At 36.8% G+C, this 19,631-nt stretch overlaps 1 protein-coding gene across 2 annotated transcripts in view; it reads left to right on the top strand.

The window, feature by feature from the left end:
• MMP16 (matrix metallopeptidase 16) overlaps positions 1 to 19,631 on the top strand; it is a 191,217-nt gene that overhangs the window by 71,050 nt on the left and 100,536 nt on the right. The window contains exon 2 of one of the 2 annotated variants that reach the window (XM_069854313.1): positions 13,833 to 13,981. The exons of the other annotated variant lie outside the window; for it this stretch is intronic. Coding sequence (XP_069710414.1) covers positions 13,833 to 13,981 — 149 coding nt within the window. The remainder of the gene's footprint in view (positions 1 to 13,832; positions 13,982 to 19,631) is intronic. 2 annotated transcript variants of the gene reach the window in all.

The following is a 19,631-nucleotide window of genomic DNA, read 5'->3' as shown; positions in this document are numbered from 1 at the left end:
GGTTTCAAGGAAAGGGAATGTTTTAGTTGAGAATAAATATGATCTTTTTTTTTTTTTCCAAGATGACTTTCTCTACACTTTTTGACTTCTTCCTTCACCTCAACACCTATGGCAAGAATCCATTGTGATTAATTCAGTGGTGATTTGAAGCAAGAGATAGCATCTTACCTGTACTAAATTCACCTTTTCTTGCTTCTTAAGATTTGAGCTTTATAATGAAAAGCTACTCTATTCACCTATTGTGATTCAACCTATAATAGAATTTATGAACAATATGTGATCAGTGTTAAAGAAGATTAGGAAAAAACATATGAAATTTTAACCAGTGTTGTTGTATCTCTTCAGTTGTAGGGCACTGCCTGGCTCCATTTGAACCACATGTTCAAGAGGAAAATGGGACAAGTGTAATTTACATAAATTGTCAAAGAGAGTCATTAGAAGCAAGCATGTAAAAATAGAAGTGCTAGATTCTGATTGATCCCTGTCCTCTCTGTGACAGAGTCATCTCCCATAGGCATTTTCTGAAGAAGAGTTGGAAATGAAAGTAGGAAACATTAATTACAGATCAATATCCCATGGAAACTCTGGACTAGCATTTCAAAACTCTGACTGTAAGTCAGAGGCTAAAAGGGGATGGAACAGAGGAGATGGGTCTTGTGCTGCCTTTTCATCCTTACAGCTTCTGATCAGATAGTGTTACTCTGTAGCTGAATAGATTGTTTTTGTTTCAGAACAGGAAGAGAGTGTCTAAATAAAATGTTGCTCTTCTTCCTCCCAACTGAACGCATTGCTCCAAAGAACAAATCAAACCTTTCAGGGATTTTACTGCCTTTCTTCTCTATTAGCTCCTTGCCTCATTGCAGAAGTTACAAGTTTGTTCTTTCAAATGATGTTGTGTTGTAGTATTTACATCTTTTCTGTTGTTGTTTTCATTCTGCTGTGTGGATCAAATAAAGTAATTTGGGAAACCTCAGTATTTCCTTTTTGTTCACTGCATTCTCTTCCTGTCTGGTCCTGGGAAGTGACAAACTGATATTCTCTGTAGGTTTTAATGTGCCTTATGAAGTTAACGTTCATCTTCTATTTACAGATTTCTGCAGGAAAGCATGAATCAGATTTTTCAAAATTCTATTAAAGTACTGAAATTATCACAAATCTTATACCAGTTTGATTGTAAAAAACGATTTATAAAATATAGAATTATAGCCAGCAAGGAAGCACAGCATCTTAAATTTTACATCTTGTATATGTGGCTTTGAAATGTAGAAGAGAGGAAAAACGATATTTTCAATTTAAAAATGGAGTTATTAATATATGTTTTAAAACTGTTGGCTTTGGGAAATTAACATACTGTACTATAAAAACTGACACTGCAAGTAGTACTGACATCATTAATGGCTGAGAAGGCATGGAAAGGAAAAAGATTTAACAGTAACATTCGACAAAATAAAGGAATTATCTCGTTCAATTAAATACGCTCTTTTGCCACTGAAAGAAACTTTGCTGTTGACATTAGTATAGCCAGCTGGTTTTTTTTAGAGACATTTAAACTATGCTTATATGCATTACAGTTTGACTTTACATGCATTCTTAACTGTAAAGATGTAGTTAAAAAAAGTTGTGAAGCATAAATCTGCCAAAAAAAATGCAGTGCATTGTTGCATTTCCATTCTTTTGCTTTAATGCCACTTTAGTTTATTCCATAACATTAAGAATATTTTTGATACTGATATGTATATGGGAAATATTTGCATATACATTTAATGGATGTGTTTAGGATTTAAAAAAAATATGTTTATTATGTCACTTTCCCTGGAGGTGTTTAAGGGACGGGTGGACAAGGTGCTGAGGGGCATGGTTTAGTGTTTGATAGTAATGGTTGGACTCGATGATCCGGTGGATCTTTTCCAACCTGGTGATTCTATGATTCTATTCTATGATTCTATGATAAAATGAGAAAAAACATGTTTAATGAAGCAAAATAGTATGAAGAAAAAAAAATTGCCCCACTCACACTTCCTACAGATGTTTGACTTGCAGTTCATTTACTTCACTGATGTAAACTTAAAACTGCATAAAATAGAATAGTAAATTTATTTTACCTAATGGATTTGAATATTAAATGTCAAATATGGTTTGAATACTCATTTTTCCGAAGGAACTTTGCAGTTTGACCTTTTGATTTTATTACAATGGACTACCTTCCCGCAAGCCTTTTTAAAGTATCATAATACCATCGGTTGGTACATGATCTATTTCCTATGTAAATGTCTTAGAACAAAGTTTTAGTACTTTTAATAAGATAATTTCAAACAACCTTTTGGGTCATTTGAAAAAGGGGAGTGTTGATTAATATATTTTTGGTTAACATACTGTTGGTATCTTTTTTTTCTTTTTTTTTATACATGACAGCATGTGATGTATAAATGTGTGATAGAAGACATACTAAATAACCAATATTTTTACATTAGTTTTATAGTAGCATATAGCTTGCATTTGTTTGAAATACTGAGAATAATTTTACAGTTTATAAGGATAAGTAAGTCCTACATTACTGTTAAATTTTACTGATATGAGTGCCTCCCTTTTGAAGTACACGATTGGTTGTAGTGATATTCTCAGAGCCTAAAGAAGTCTATGACCATTTCTAGCTTTGAGACTTTGCTGTTTGTAGGGTGGCAATAGAAGTAGTGAAGCAGTCCTTGTGAATTCATGATGAAATGCACTGCTTTGGTTGTTTAGCATATGTGTATGAGGGGGGCACAGGCCTTTCTTTAGTGGAATCTAAAGCAAAAGAAATAGAAATTAAGCTGTAGGATCTAAGCAACAAATCCATTTTCCCTGATTGGTGTTTAGTTCCCTACTTGCTTTTAGAAATAGTGAAACAGAGGAAACAACTCTGCACTGAAATACTGTGATGGCAAGCATTGTCAAAATGAAGCTAGCAATATAGATAGATTAGACCAAAATAATCAGCTTGCAGGTAAGGTGCAAAGCTATAGGGATCAAATATGCTAATACTATAGCAATGACAAGGTGGGGTAATCTTCTGAAGTGTGATGAAAGAATCACTTGAAACTCTTGCCTTACTTGATAAATCACCAAATGACAGTTGCATTTATATAGCGTTTTGTATGTTCCAGGCCCTATCTGGATGCTTGTAATGATGTGCTGAGGAAAGTTCAGCAGCATCATTCGTTCTTGTTTTTGCTACCACAAAATTCAGCTGATTTTCCCAGGAATGCCTAATGGGCCTGTGGCTCAACCACAATTGTTCTGACTCCAGCCTCATTATTGTTTTATGTGTGTGTGTGTTTGTGTGTATATATATGTACGCCAATCAACTTGATCTGGCCAGTAATGTTATGGAATCCACACATCTGGATGAACTTTACAGTTATATAGAACAAGATACAGAAAACAATAAAAGAAAGAGAAAAATCTAAACCTAGCAAAGACCAAGGATATTCCAAGTAGGAACACATAATTAACCTCTCAGAAGATAGGTATACAGATAGGGAAAGAAAAAGAAAAAAAAAAAGGGAAAGGCTTGACAAATAAAATTAGTCTTATAGGGACTGAAGGTTCTGGAATCTTGTGGGCAATACCCATACCCCACAGTATGACAGCTGTCAATAAGTAGACTGTGATTCTTGCAGTGTATTCCAGAAGTCAGACTGCTTAGCTTTCAGGCAAAAAGTTGCAATATTGCACCCAAGTTCTTCCTTAGTTTGAGATTCATTAACAAAACATGCCATTGAATAGGTATTATAGAAAGAGAGTTCTGTAGACAATTAACTTCCCGGAACTTATTATCATCTCTGAACACGAGGACTTTTTTCCCCAAATCTTGCAACACTGCTAGATAGGCTGTTCTCTCGAAGACTATCCTCTCAATTTTTACTTTTTTTTTTTTTTTAATAATTGTGGATGACTACTGAGAATTACACATTAGTTTTTCTACTTTATCTCATTTAAAAGGATGAATTACTCAATGCCTCTTGTATATAGGAGTTTTCAGTTTCTCCTTCCTGTAAACTGTTTCTTCATTTCGTTTTGAAGTGGATAGTGTCTATTTCTCATGAAGGAATTTTCTCTCTTTCCTACATTGTTCAGTGTAGCACAGTGTAGCTTCTTGTAGCAAACTAACTGACTTCTACTGCATAAATACTAATAATTAATGTTGTTCCCATGTTTGTATTCCCTGATTCTCTGCCAGTCGTTTTTTGTCTCCATTTTAGGAGCAGTGTCAGTGCCTTATAGGCTGAAGATTTAGGAGGCTGTGTGTTTAGGAAAATAAGCATGTAAGCATGTTTTTCCCCCTAGATGACTACTGTTCTTCCTGTCTTGGAACGACACTGGGTACAAGTATGTGAGTTATAATACCAAATAAAGTCTCTACTATTCCAAGAGGAAAGTGTCTGTCTCAGAAAATCAGTCAGCATAAACATAATTTATAAGGAGTGCATGCATAGCCAAGGTTAGCAGTGTCCTCTTTCAAACCAAAGTTTTGCGATGATTTCAGCCAACCAGTCTATTAGAACTGCTAATTAAAATCAGTTAGCCTGAGGATATATTCCCATATGTACTTAATGCACCCTTCTGTGTTTGAGCTAGAATATAACAGTAAAAGCATCTACTGTTTTGTTTGACCATATAAGAATTGATCTAGAGTAATTTTAGAATAAGTATTAGAACAGACTGTGGGGGGAAAAAATTACAAAAATATCGGTAATGACTTACCGGGATTTCTAATCCCTCAGTGACTCCCAAGGCTTGATCCAGTATGAGCAGGATTCTACAAGTCTTCAGAATATTACAGTTTACGGAGCTTCAGTCTAGAATAACAGAATCACACAGAATGATTGGAGTTGTAAGGGACCTCTGGTCATCAAGCGGAACTACCTAGTGTAGGCTGCCCAGGACCAGGAATAACGAAGAACTGGTGAATAACATCCAAATTATGCAATCAGTTATAAATTTGCATACTGTTACAGGCAATGACGGAGTTATAAAGAGTTTCTTTACAGGGCAAGAATTTGTGTCATGTTTGTTGTAACATTAACTCACTCTTGGTACAGACTCAGTAGAAGTAGTAGATGAACAATCTAACTCTTGCCTTTGTAGCTGGGTAGTATCTGATTGCTGTCCGAAGTGTATTTCATAATCTCTCAGTTTTGCATGCAAGTCCTGCATCTGACATTTATTGATAGGTGCGCACCTATCTGGAATCTGCAAAAGACTTTATCCTGGTGCTATTGGCTTCTCTTTTACACCTTCCACTCTTGCTGCTTTCAAGGTCCATTGTTTTTTTTCCATGGATGTGACAGTAAAGCAAAGGATTTAGTGTATTTTAAACTCAAATTACGAATGAGAAGAAATCCACAAACAGTTAGGAGTATATTTTGCCTTTTTTACTTTTGCCAGTTCTTGGACTATGACTCCTTTTCAAGTCACTGACCAGGCAGAGCTTCTGGCTTCAGGCTGCAGTCTTATTTCTTGCAATGGACATGCCTCTCACTTGGAATAGGAGCTTCCTTTTAAACTTATCTCAGTCACCATACATTTGCATGAGGAAATTCCAGATCCCTCTCTCCTGACTTCATGTAAGAAGAGACATAGAACATCATGTATTAGTAAATCTGGTTTTGTACTGTGACTTATATAATATACTGTTTTCCATCCATTTTGCAGTCAGAACACAGAAAAAATCTATAAGCATGTACATACTAGAACTATGGAGATGCCTCAACTAATTTTGAACTAGCTGCCTAGCTGCAGCAACACTTAACACAGTGAGGCCTAATTTTTTCTCTTTTTTGGCCCACTATCAGCTCAACTCTGCCACTTCTAGTACTGCATCTATGTATTTACTGTAGTGCAGTCTGTAACCTAAACATCCACATACCTTTTTTGAATCAGTTAGTCCTTGTTACAAATTCTGTAATCTACAATAAAGATTACAGTCATTAATATGTCTAAGACTATGCCAATAATACATCTGAGTTGGTTTTTGGTGGGAATTTACACAGTAATTCACAACAAAAGAAGCTGATAATTTTCTAGTTTAGATCATTGAAGAACTACATTTTATAAGGCAGTATCTTAAGGGTTTTTTTGGCATGTTCATAATGACAATCAAGATAGTTGCTTGGTTTGAAGATGATTCCTTCTGTTTAAGATCTTTTCCACCCTACTATACAATTTCTAAGAAGTAGATTTATTTGTGAGTTTCAAGGCATTCTAGACTAATGTATTCTGAACACGCAGGATCTTTTTTAGCTGTTAAGGATTAGTTATCTCAAATAACAACCACAGGTAGCAAGCCAATCATAACCACTAAGCTATTATATTATCTATGATAATTCTTATTCACATTCTCTAGACTAATTCTCTAATTCTAGTCTGGAAGACTAGATTAGACTCTTTTGGACGATATGTTCTTATTATATGGTTTTTGGGAAGTATTTTTCTCACTAAATAGATACCAAACACAATATTCTCATTCTGTAAATTCACATCAGTGTCTGCTGTTAAAAAAAGAAATTGCCAATGAGGAACTGGCCATGTGGGAGATATGAGGTGGGAAAACCAGCGAAGATTCCCTAAAATGCTCTGTGTAAACACTTCTGTCTGTGTATCTGGATATCAAGTTGTTACTGAAAAATCAGTATTCTGATTTACTGGTGTAGATGATGAGGTTAAATGGGTATTAAATCTGGAATTAACTTACTTATCAATACAATAGTAAAAGTAATCAATGTGTTTTCAAAATTACATCAGCATTTGAACTGCTAAATTCTGTGGTGATCAGTATCGGATACTTAAATATAAGCTTTTTGAAAATATATATGTCCTGAACTACTCAGACATTTTAAATCATTTTACTTATAGTGTATTTGGTGGAAATGTATTATAATACAAATATATTTTGAAATTATGAAATCTCATGATTTTGCTCAATACAAGTAGGAATTTTGTTTACATTATAAAATCTAAAAAAGGAACTGGAATACATGAATAATAATGGTATGCAGCTGCACTGCTGAAGGTATTTATTAAATTGTTTTGATCAGTGCTTTATTAGACTGTTTGATTTACTAAGCTTCCAGTTTCGTAGAACATAATTGTGCTGTAGCTTATACTATGTACTGTGTTCCCGAAGATTAATAATTGGTTGATAAGTTCTCTTCTATCTTAGAAATCAGTAATCTCTGCAAAACTCTGACAGAATATTCTTGCTTAATTTTTAATGATGAGATATGGGTTTTCTTTGTTCTTAGGAACAGTTTGGTGTCAACACACTGTTTTTAAGACTGCTCTTTCTTCTCAAACTAGCTAAGAGCTGAATGACTGAGATCTGTTGCATCTCTTTAATGTGCTTTAAGTTAGCTTTATCCTTTAGAGGAGGCATAAACACAGCCATGTGACATTCCATAACCAGATGATACATATAGCATAGCATTAATAGCAGTGAAAAACTAAAATGAAAAGATCTTCCCATCATGACAGAAAAAAAGCTCAAACCCTAGGCAGTAGCTCAGTTACATCCAAAATTTGGAAAGTGATACAGCTGGCATGCTGAGGTTTCATTGACTCCTGCAGAACTGGCAGGTCCCCAACAAGCTCCTAGCATCTCTACAGGTTCTGTTTATCTGTTTCCTTATAATTACAAAAAGAGAAGGTGAAATTAGAGTGAATAATTTTTTCTGGGGGAAAAAGTGTGTGTAAAGTATGGGTTTATAACTTAAAAGTGTATAGATAAATTGGACATAAGCCTTGAAATTCAATTAGTGAGAAAAATATTTTAGGCTACAGAATCACAGAATCACTTGGTTAGAAAAGACTCATGGGATCATCAAGTCCAACCATTCCTATCAGTCACTAAACCATGGCCCTCAGCACCTCATCCACCTGTCTTTTAAACACCTCCAGGGAAGGTGACTCAACCACCTCCCTGGGCAGCCTTTCCAGTACCCAGTGATCCTTTCTGTGACTTTTTTTTTTTTAATGTCCAGCCTGAACCTCCCCTGGTGGAGCTTGAGGCCCTCTTGTCCTGTCACCTGTCTTTTGGGAAAAGAGGCCAGCACCCTTCTCTCCAAAACCTCCTTTCAGATAGTTGTAGAGAGCAACAAGGTCTCCCCTCAGCCATCTCTTCTCTAGGCTAAACAACCCCAGTTCCCTCAGCAGCTTCTTGTAAGACTTGTTCTCCAGCCCCTTCACCAGCTCTGTTGTTCTTTTCTGGACTCGCTCCAGCGCCTCAACATGGTTCTTGTGGTGAGGGGCCCAGAACTGAACACAGTATTCAAGGTGCTGTCTCACCAGTGCCGAGTACAGAGGGAGAATAACCTCCCTGGACCTGCTGGCCATGCTGTTTCTGATACAGGCCAATCACAGAATCACAGAATCACAGAATAACCAGGTTGGAAGAGACCCACCGGATCATCGAGTCCAACCGTTCCCATCAAACACTAAACCATATCCCTCAGCACCTCATCCACCCGTGCCTTAAACACCTCCAGGGAAGGTGACTCAACCACCTCCCTGGGCAGCCTGTTCCAGTGCCCAGTGACCCTTTCTGTAAAGAATTTTTTCCTAACGTCTAGCCTAAACCTCCCCTGGCGGAGCTTGAGGCCATTCCCTCTTGTCCTGTCCCCTGTCACTTGGGAGAAGAGGCCAGCACCCTACTCTCTACAACGTCCTTTCAGGTAGTTGTAGAGAGCAATGAGGTCACCCCTCAGCCTCCTCTTCTCCAGGCTAAACAACCCCAGCTCCCTCAGCCGCTCCTCATAAGGCCTGTTCTCCAGCCCCTTCACCAGCTTTGTTGCTCTTCTCTGGACTCGCTCCAGAGCCTCAACATCCTTCTTGTGGTGAGGGCCCAGAACTGAACACAGGATTCGAGGAGCGGTCTGACCAGTGCCGAGTACAGAGGGAGAATAACCTCCCTGGACCTGCTGGTCACGCCGTTTCTCATACAAGCCAAGATGCCATTGGCCACACTGCTAGCACTGGGCACACTGCTAGCTCATGTTCAATCAGCTGTCAATTAACATATCCAGGTCCTTCTCCTCCAGGCAGCTTTCTAGACAGACTTCTCCTAGTCTGTAGCACTGCACAGGGTTGTTGTGCCCCAAGTGCAGGACCCGGCATTTGGCCTTGTTAAACCTCATGCCATTGGTCTCAGCCCAGCAGTCCAGCCTGTTCAGATCCCTTTGCAGAGCCTCCCGACCCTCCAGCAGTTCAACACTTCCACCCAGCTTAGTGTCATCTGTGAATTTACTAAGGGTACATTCAATCCCTTCATTCAGTTCATTGATAAAGATACTGAACAGAACCTGATCAAGCACTGAGCCCTGGAGAACCCCACTTGTGACCAACCTCCAGCTGGATTTCACATCATTTACCACCACTCTCTGGGCCCGGCCATCCAACCAGTTTTCCACCCAGGAGAGTGTGCGCCTGTCCAGGCCAGAGGCTGACAGTTTCTCAAGCAGAATGCTGTGAGAAACTGTGTCAAAGGCTTTGCTGAAGTCCAGGAAGACCACATCCACAGCCTTTCTTTCATCCAGTAGTCGAGTCACTTCATAATAGAAGGCGATCAGGTTTGACTGGTAAGACCTGCCTTTCATGAACCTATGTTGACTGGGCCTGATCACTCGGTTCTCTTGCATGTGCTTCATGATAGCACTCAAGATCACCTGTTCCATGACTTTTCCTGGAACTGAGGTCAGACTGACAGGCCTGTAGTTCCCTGGATCCTCCCTCCAATCCTTCTTGTAGATGGGCTAATTTTATTTCTGTGGGGTTTAGGTTTGTTTGGGGATTTTTTTTGTTTGATTTTTTGGGTTATTTGTTTTCTTCCCACCAAAAATGAAATGTTTGAGTGTCCTTGTTCTTCTGAATTACTAACACTCTTCAGCTAAACTCCAGTGATTGTTAATAAACTAAGAATGGGAGCGAAATACGAGTCTTGTGCATGCAGATGCTTAGTAAAGATAGATTTTAGCTTCTAGTTTCCTGGAGCTTAATGTGGAAAATGAAATAATATTAAATAAAAGACATTATTTAAAAAAGATTTGAAAGAGTGACTCACATAAGAGAGCTCAAATACATAAAAGACTACTGCAGAGGGCAAAGGAATAATCAATTCCTCTCACCCACTGCAGGTAAAATGAGAAGCTACAGGCTTACATTATAATAAGGGAGATTCAATTCTGAGACAAACTTCACAGCAGTAGGATATTAAAGCACTGTAATTGAGGGGGAAGTGGTACAGTGCATTGTCATCCAGCTGTGGTTTTCTGTGGTTACCATGAGAGGTCACTATGGCTGTCATTTTGCTGTAGAACAAGAAAGTCCTGCCCAAAAATTTCACTTGAAGTAGCAGCATTTTATCTTCCTAAATTGTTTAAAGTAATGGGATAAATCAATGAATTCGGAGTCTGTGCAAATGGTCTCCGTTGGCATCCCACCCATTACATGTTAGATGGATCTACTTCACTATTTCATTGTTCCAAGACACAAAAGTTCCTCAGGATGATAGGTGACTTGCCAACACTGCATTGTCATTGCTCAAGTGCATTAAGGCAGAGAGACATTTAATTTCAGTAGAGGGGAGGGGAAAATTCTTGTCAATATCTTTAGTCAGTTGCCTGAAAATACAAGGCTATGAGTAAATTGTTTACTTTTGTTCTGCTGTGGCTGCATCATTGTGTTTCTTTTCCATTTTTTTGTTCTAACTTTAATTTCAAAGTTAGGCTTCTCCTCCATAGTTCCCAGCACTTAGACTATGAGGGGCATATTTCAGGTGTCTGAACCAAGGGCCTTCAGAATTTGTTAACACAAAATGGAGTAATCTGAGGAATGCAACGGGAACCAGGTTTATTGCCTCTTTCCCTGTTTCATGATCCTTTCTCACAAGGACAGAATACTAGTAGTGTGCTACTAAATGCTACTAGCCCTCAAGCATTCACTAGTTACTAGTTTTGGGGGTCAGTTTGTCAGAATTTTTAAAAAAGAAAGTTGCTTTCAAAGTATCATCTTACTTTCTGGTATGTTGACTGACTCTTGTATTTGCTATTTTGAACGCCGAGGGAAGACCCAGATTGTATACTTCCTTTGTTCCTTTGTTCAATCATAGGGAATGATTATGAACTATCCTATATTTAACTTATATTTAAGTCTCTTTAGAAGGGCAAAGGCTACACTGTCCTCTCCTGCGGTTTGTGAGCCATCTCTCTTTTCCTTTTGCTGTGCCTGCAGTGGCATTTGGCTATCTACTCCCGTTTTCCCACTGGCAGTACTCCCCAAGCTATTTTTTTCTGTCTCTTTATAACTTTTCCAATTCAGATATATGAATGTTTAGCTTCTCGTAAATTTGGTTACTTGTAACCTCATACCTCTTCCCCCTTCAGTTATGCCACAGTGAGGATGGATCTGAGTGATGAAATTTGGCCTCATAAGCCCACAAAACAGTTTTATGTGCCCTTAGCACCTGAAAAAGAGCTTAATGGAAAGCCCTGCCTTGTGTCTGCATACCAAATACATGGTGAGAAAGTGACAAGAAGGTGGCATCAATTTTAGACAACAGTGACATGCTGCTCAGAATTATTTTTCTTCCCTGACTGATAATTTGTTTTAGTATCACTGTCTTTGACTATTTCCTTTGCTTTTTATGCAGTGACTTGAGAGGGTAAATCTCAAAATAACTCCATTCTTAAATATACCTGTTGTAAATATTGGTTAAAAGGAACTCTGCATATTACATTGAAATCAACCCACTCTGTATCAAACTGATCTCTTGCTTCCATGGTCTTATTTCTGTATGTTGCATTGCTCTTGCCACCCTTCCATCTCTAGCTGGCCTTTCATAACTATCTTTCAGTAATGGATGGAAAGTAACACCTCCTGTGCAATGCACAGTTAAATGTTTTGAGTGATGACCTAAATATAGCAGAAATTTCATGTTCACAAGTTCATTCTTGAAGTTGAAAAGTTCAAGAAATCAGGAGCATGTAAAGTTGGGTGTACACAGTGATAGTAGCAATTCATTTGTGCTGGAAATAAGTGCATCTTCCAATCTATTAAACATAATTTTGTTCTTATTCTGAATGGCTTCTGTACACAGAGGTAGTGTGAAGGTGAAAGAGGTTAGGCTGGATCTTAATCCTCTCTGTACTGTATCTCCTTGTTAATGTGGAGCTTACAGACATTGTTGAGATTGTGTCTGAACTGCACTATGAGAAGTTAAACCTGTTGAATTAGAAATATCTGAGCTCATAACCTTAAGGTTTCCCCTATCTTTAGTGCTAGTTTGATCTTTTATTTACAGTGAGCCAATGTGCATCATGTTTGTAAATGTTCAGTCAGTCATGTCATACATCTCAGTAAATTAAACCATAGCAATGAATTGATCCATCTTGAGGTTCTTCACTGAGACTGTAAAATGGGAATGCACCACTAATATGGTTAACCTGCTATAGCACCAAGTTCTGTCTGACACTGCAAGGTTAACTTCAGGCCAAAAATTACAGCTACAGACTTTGGTGTTAGACTGTATATAAACAGTGAGTATAAACAGATAAAAAACCCAGAAGTGTACAACGCAGACAGAGCTCACAACATGCTGTAAGGGGAGAGTGGGTGGATAGCATTCATTAATGTAATGATTCAGAATCCATAAACTGGTATGTGTTACATTTGAAAGAAGTAGGTGAATGAGTCTATGCATTCACTTTTTTTTAAATAACAGAATATCATATTTTTGGGGTCACAAGCATTTTGTTACTGGGGAGAGTGAAGCTGCAGCAATACAATTTAACTGTGTTTTGTAGAGGTGCAATATATATACTTTTCACTGTAGTGAGTCCTTCCAGTCCTTAAATGAGAAGTGAAGATATTTTTAAAGATGTATCAGTGCTCCTATTGGCTCAGAAGTCTTACTGTGTGCTTGGTATAGGCTAGATTTTGAGAGTGCTTAGAAACATTAAGATAACTGCAGCTACTTATTTACGAGAAATATTGCCTCAAGAGGACAGGGTATTCCAGGTGTTCTTAAGATATTGGCTTGGAACCATAAAGCTTTCAGTTATGTGGACCATACTTTCTCCTTCAGATTTCTACACAATTAAGAGCATAAACAGTTGTCATTAAATCCATCTTGATCTAAAAAGGAAGATCCTTTTATCAGAGAGTTTCCTGTAAGTGGGCACAGACTCTGCTGCTTCACTATTGCCTGGCCAACTGCATTGCCTATAAGTCCGTTATTTTGATATTCTTCCCAGAAAGCTGAATATCTCCCCACCTTCCCTTTCATATTCTTTGAGAGACAAATGTAACTGTGTGTGCGCTACTGTAGATTTTTTATTGTAGTTGGTGAATGTTGTTATGTACCCTGTGGACAGTCAATTCTGTGTGGCATATATTGTAGATTTTATATTTTGTCTGCTTCAAAAATTTCTTGAAGTACCTAGAGGAGCCAAGGTTAGGTGGTTAAGTTAGAACTTCAAATAAAGGAATATATGAAATACATACTTGAAGCAGGCAGTTTCAGATAATAGAGAGAGCTAGATCCTGGGCAGAAAACACTGTAAGTCTTAAAGCAGTAGAATCTTTAATAAAGGAGAATAAATAGAAGCCCTAAAGAATTTATTCCCTGAAAAAAAACCCCAAAAATGGAAAAAACCCAACCCCCAAGGCCAAACAAAAAAGCTCAGACTAATAGGATTTATGCTTGCTGAATTAGAATATTATATATGATACAAAACTAATTATTAGGGAACATTTTTTTACCTCTAATTTCTATTTAATAGCCACTGCACTTGTCATTGCAGGTATGGTTACAAAAGTATGGCTACCTTCCACCAACTGACCCCCGAATGTCGGTGTTGCGCTCTGCAGAAACCATGCAATCAGCTATAGCTGCCATGCAGCAGTTCTATGGCATTAATATGACAGGAAAAGTGGACAGGAACACAATTGAGTAAGTAACCAGCAATGAACTGCTCTTGATTTTTCTGTTTCAAGCAGGGTAAAACAAAACTGGAAAAACTTTATAATATATGGAGCAGCATAACTGGAATACCCAAATAGTGTTGCAGTATCAGATGGGGAGTTAAAATGTCTCTCTCTCCTTGTCTTTTCTTTTTTTTCATCTTTTGTATTTCATGGCAGCAGGTAGTCACTGGCCTAACTGCTATCTGCCTTTGGGCATGTGATTGTAAGAAAATGTTTCAGAGTTAATTACAGAAAAGGCCAAAAGGTTCTCAGTGCAGAAGTAGAGAAACTTATTCAAAACTGGCAAGAATTCTTGAAATGTGTTACAGTGGAGTCTTTTCTTGCTGGAAAATCTTAAGTGTAAATTTCCTTATTCTAATTTCAAACAATTGTAGCACGCACCACTGGCCCATTAATTTAATGGTTTTCAGTAGCAAAAGACCAGGTGTGGCCATGCAATAATATTGGATTAATTTTGTACGCCCTTTGCAATTCTGAAGTTAAGTCCAGCAGTGTCTGATTTTTCTGACAGACTGAACACAGAGAAACTTTGTCAAACAAGGCTCTTAAAAGACACTTCCAAACAACTCTATAATACATTATATTTAAAAAATGTTCCAGTGAAATACAAAAAAAAACCTGCAAAAGAGTATTAGTAAACAAATATGAAAACTTATCTACTTATCTGGGACTCAGCTTTGAAGTGCCTGTTGGACCCATTCTAGTTAAATGCAATGAAGTTTATCTAGTGGTTTTAGAAAAAGTTAGTTTGCTTGAAAAGAAAACAATGACAATATAGTACTGTCATTACACATGCAGCATTTAGTTTATTGAAATATGTTTTGACTACTTTTATAGAAGGCTTTCTTTGGGGGGGTGCGGGGGGTGGAAACGGGTGGAAATCTTCCTTCATTTTCTGTTGACCAGCTCCAACCCAATGAGACATCTTTCGTTATTCTGACATGAATGATTTTTGTATCATTTAGAGTTTAGGGAAGAGACTACCCAAAATGCTGGCAGGATTGGAAAAATCATTTTATTCCACTGGCACATGCATTATTGCATTGAAAAGCAATAAAGCAAAGCAGATTTTAGGGCTGCCCTGAGGGGAGGTGAGTTGATCACACATCCCTCACTTTAGGAATTTAAAGGACCTTAGAACATGCAGTGCAATAGTAGTAAATGCCTTTTGAGAAACCCATGCTCAAAAGTATGCTTATGATCCCATCTGCAGTGTAGAGAGGCTAGGCTCTTCATACAGCTTCAGTGACTGATTCTTGAAAGTGCTTCTATACCAGTCAATAGCAGTCTTTTAAAGACATACTAGTGGCAGCTTTGTAAGAGGATATGTATTTCACTAAAAATAAAATGTTTTTTTTCACAGTTAGCAGTACAGAGAGGATAGAAAGTGGTAACCTGAGGAAAAGTGGAGGCCATCTCTTAGTTTAGGGTATCATCTAGTGAGCTGAAAACAACCAAACTAAGACAAAACTATAATTGTAAAGGAAGTGTTTTATGTTTTCTAAATTAACCTTGTTGGCCAGCATGTCAGCAGGGCTGTCTCTATGTCTTCTGCTATGTGGAGACAAAGGAATCCATCTATGCAGCAGTCTAAAACATTAATTTTACCCTTTGGTGGATATCGAGTCTTCCAAACCTTTTGATGCATGATTTGCTTTTACACAGAAAGGTATATTATAGCATGGCAATTCTTAGGTACATATAATTCTTGCTGGATAAATACTGCATTTATTTACACATTTGGACTTGCATTAACTTGAGTCAAGTTAGGAATAGAACTGATTCTTAAAGACTTGTTACACTTGCATTGGTGTTGAGAAAAAATAAACTCATTAAACTAAGCTGTGGCCTCAAGGTAGCATTGAATTCAATTACCACTGAATATTATTGGGAAATGTAACTATATAAGAAAGATACACTTTTTTAATTACTAATTTATGACAGTATTGTCTAACTGTTTGAAATAACTTTCCTTTTCATCTACAAGGAAAGTATACTCTTTTGGCAAGACATATATGGCAGTTTGTAATTTGTTTCTCTGTAATGAGTATGTTATAATCGCATACAATCCTGGGATTATAAAGTAAAGAGTACAACAGAAAACTCATAACCAGTATGTTCTCATCTTGTGTGTGAAGATGTACCTGCTTCTCTAACATGTCTTGAGAAGACATTACAATGTACTTCTTTGTCTTCAGAAGAACAATTAAAATAAGTTATAGTAGTAACTTGTTAAGAACCAACTTTAGGTATATTAACAGAGTAATAATGTTCTGCACCTTCATCATCAAAATCCTCCTGGGAAGATTTTGTTAATGTTAAAAAAGATGCTCCGTCGATGAGTATTTTGGCATGCATAAATATTAACAATGTTCATCTTCCCCCTACTAATGACCATTCACTTGGTTCTGCCATATTTTTTGTTTCCCAAGTGGCTTGAACAGCATGATGCATGCTTATTGGTGAAGACAAGAAAGTGTAAGTGGTAGAAAAAGACATCATTATAATGGCGTAAAAATATGAAGGATGTTCTGAATAGAAGTACCATGACTGTGGCAAACCCAGGGAAAATGCTGTCTGACGTTTGCATGGGCTGCCACAGTATTTCCAGTGATTCATTTAAGCATAGCAAATGATTTATTTAAAATGAGATTTCTGAAAAGGGACCCATGGTTGACATCCTGGTCTTTCACATCCCTAAAACAAACATGGTAAATAGAAGACTGATGGTTGTCTTTTCTTAAAACTGCTATACATGTGTATTTCCAAAACATGTTTTGCAGTTTAAAGGGGTATATCACAAACTTTTTGGTATACAGATAAAATAGTTTTATATAGGATGCTGACTAAATCTATTCAATATTAACAAAACATTCATTTTATTTTAGTGTCATCCTTTACAAATAAATGGCAAGTGTACTTATTTTAATGCTCAGCAGATCTTCAAACCAAGTTTACTTCAAGATTCGTAATTAAGATGTAATCATATTTATGTGTGATCTCTGCTGTTTATATGCTAATTATCAATCACAGAGTAAGAGTGAACAGTAAATTTTGAGCTCTTGAAATAGACTCAGTAGTCTATTTTATTAATAAATTAGTTTTGTACTAAAGCTATACATAAAGTCTGGTACTCTCAGTAAACATTCAGTGAGAAGCCTTTCAGAGAAATCATTGTCAGTAACAGTATCTTACATCAATCTTTGACTGCTTCCTATTACTTGAAGAAGTGTTAGTAAAGTCCTGTAATAGCAAAGTACAGTAGGGAAGAGTAAAGATGTTTAGGAAGCATATCTATTTCTCCTCACAGGAATTCTAAGATTGTTATTTATTAGTTTTCTTAAACAGATGCCTCTACTTTTTCCAGCCACTTAGTCACGTTGGACTCCTCCTTTAATTTTTTTTTTATTTTTTTTCTATAACGCTACCAATCCCGCCCCCTCTCCGAACCCACCACCACCAAAAACATTATGCAGCCTAAGTAGCAGTTTTGATTAGGGATAAATGTGAGGGGATGTTTACCCAAAGGTGGAATTATTTGATGTTTTGATTCCACGTTAGAATAGAACTTTTTTCTTAAAGCTTAAGAAAGTGAGGAGACAGAAAGAGATTCTTCATCTTAATGCCCAGAGATAAAAAATATGTTTAAGGAACTGGCTTGAGTTATGAGAAGTTCAATTTCTGTTCTGTCTCTACTGGAAGAGCATTGCATTTTGCTGCATATTTTTATTGTAATCTTTTCTGATTTTCTGTGACTCTAAACTGTTTTCTCTTGACATAAATAGCTCCTCAGGTTTTAAGCTAAAGGAGCTCTGAGAGGAATTTGATGTGACATAGTCTACAGATAAAGTACAGTAGTCACAATTGAGCCTCTTTATTGAGTACTGATAATATATTAATTCTGAGGGGCTGCAGCATAAAAGATTTCTACAAATTCAGAAACCAACAGATAAAAGATGCAAACTCATTATAAGCATGCACCTTTTCTAAATGAAGAACAATTATTTCAAAAAAATTAACTGAACTCCAGAAAACAATGAAGAACATGGAAGACCATGATCATATTATCTTAAAAGTGGCTGTACTTGGAAGAAAATAGAAATAAATACTTCATGTGTCAGTTCGCTCACAAATCGAAAAGTATGATTACTACTAACAGGAGTCTTCCTGACAGTCAGTGTGAGAACAATTACTGTTTAAAAAAATACTTCTAACAGATTAAAGAAAAAAAAAGCAAAATATATGCACCAGAAGTTGTTTATATTTTGCCTTATTTCAGCACTAGAAAATACTGAACTCTAGTACTAACTATGTAATAATTTGTTTAGAATTCTGACAGCTCAACTTAACTCAGCTAAGATCTAGGTGATAGGTCTGATGGTGGTCCAACTCTTCATCTGCAGATTGCATCTTTCCTTAAATTTTACATGAAGATGGTTTCCTGAACGCTAGTGAACCACTTGTGCAACAACTTCCATGTGATTTACACTGGTATTTATATTGTATATAAACCACAGTCCCAGTCCTTGTGGAAGAACATTAGTGAGCCAGACCACATGACAACATGGAACTTCTCCTACCTATACAAACCAACAAGGGTACAAGCATAGTGTTCTTGATAGGCACATACCACTTCAAAATTGATGCAAGAACATATTATGACTGCTTGAATTCCATAACATATTATTTTGGGCTATGCTTTGTTTTGCTAAAAATGGATTGTCAGTAGTTCTAGTAAGATATTATTTTATAAAATTGAATTTCAAGTCAATGCTACCTGCTGTTCCTGACTTTTTGTGTTAAATCTGAAGTGTAAAACATTTTATGCTAACATTATTTTATGTAAGAGTATTTAACCTTTGACAGAACTTTAGATACTATTTCAAGAACTCCTTTGAAGATTATTTTTTAAATACACAGCTTGGGATATTTATATTTATCTGCCCCTGGCTTGTCAGTGAGCAAATCCTGTTACTAAGGTAGATCTCCGTCAGTTAAGCTAAATAATTTAAACTTCTTTTTTTTGGGGGGGGAGTTGGAGGAGGAAGGTGAAGGGAGACCTAATTCAATTGATTTAAAGTCATTGCCCTTAGTGATACATTATATATTTTGTTCAAGACCCTAACATTTTTGTAGGGTGTTTCTAACAATTTTTTTTTTTTGGTTTTGTCTTATTCTTTGTTTCATTCTTTTGATGTAGTGATATCACCTTAAGGTTAGAACACTGACCTTTTGTTACATATGTCTTTTTCTGCTGTGTGTGTGCACGGAGTTTCAACACCATATTTTAAATATACCTTGTTATTAAAATGTGTGGTAACTGCATGCAGATCTAACAGGCGCTGCAAAAAACTATTACTGACAATGTGTCTAAAAATATAAATCCAGCTGCTATGTATATATTTATTTCTGAAACAATGCTTAGATGTCAGCTTAGTGGTCAGAAATTAATTCATGAAAGCCTGAATATATGGTATGACTACTCTTGTGGTAAATACCATTGTAAAACTATAGCTTTTACATAAGTAATTATTTGGTATGTTAGAAATGAAGACAAATGAACTGGAAAAGTTACAGAGGAGGTTTGTCTTTTACTTATGCAGTGAATGTTTTTA

This window comes from Phaenicophaeus curvirostris, chromosome 3, assembly GCF_032191515.1.
Source record: "Phaenicophaeus curvirostris isolate KB17595 chromosome 3, BPBGC_Pcur_1.0, whole genome shotgun sequence".
Taxonomy (NCBI): domain Eukaryota; kingdom Metazoa; phylum Chordata; class Aves; order Cuculiformes; family Cuculidae; genus Phaenicophaeus; species Phaenicophaeus curvirostris.
The sequence above is the reverse complement of the archived record's forward strand: the minus strand, read 5'-3'. Positions and strand labels throughout refer to the sequence as shown.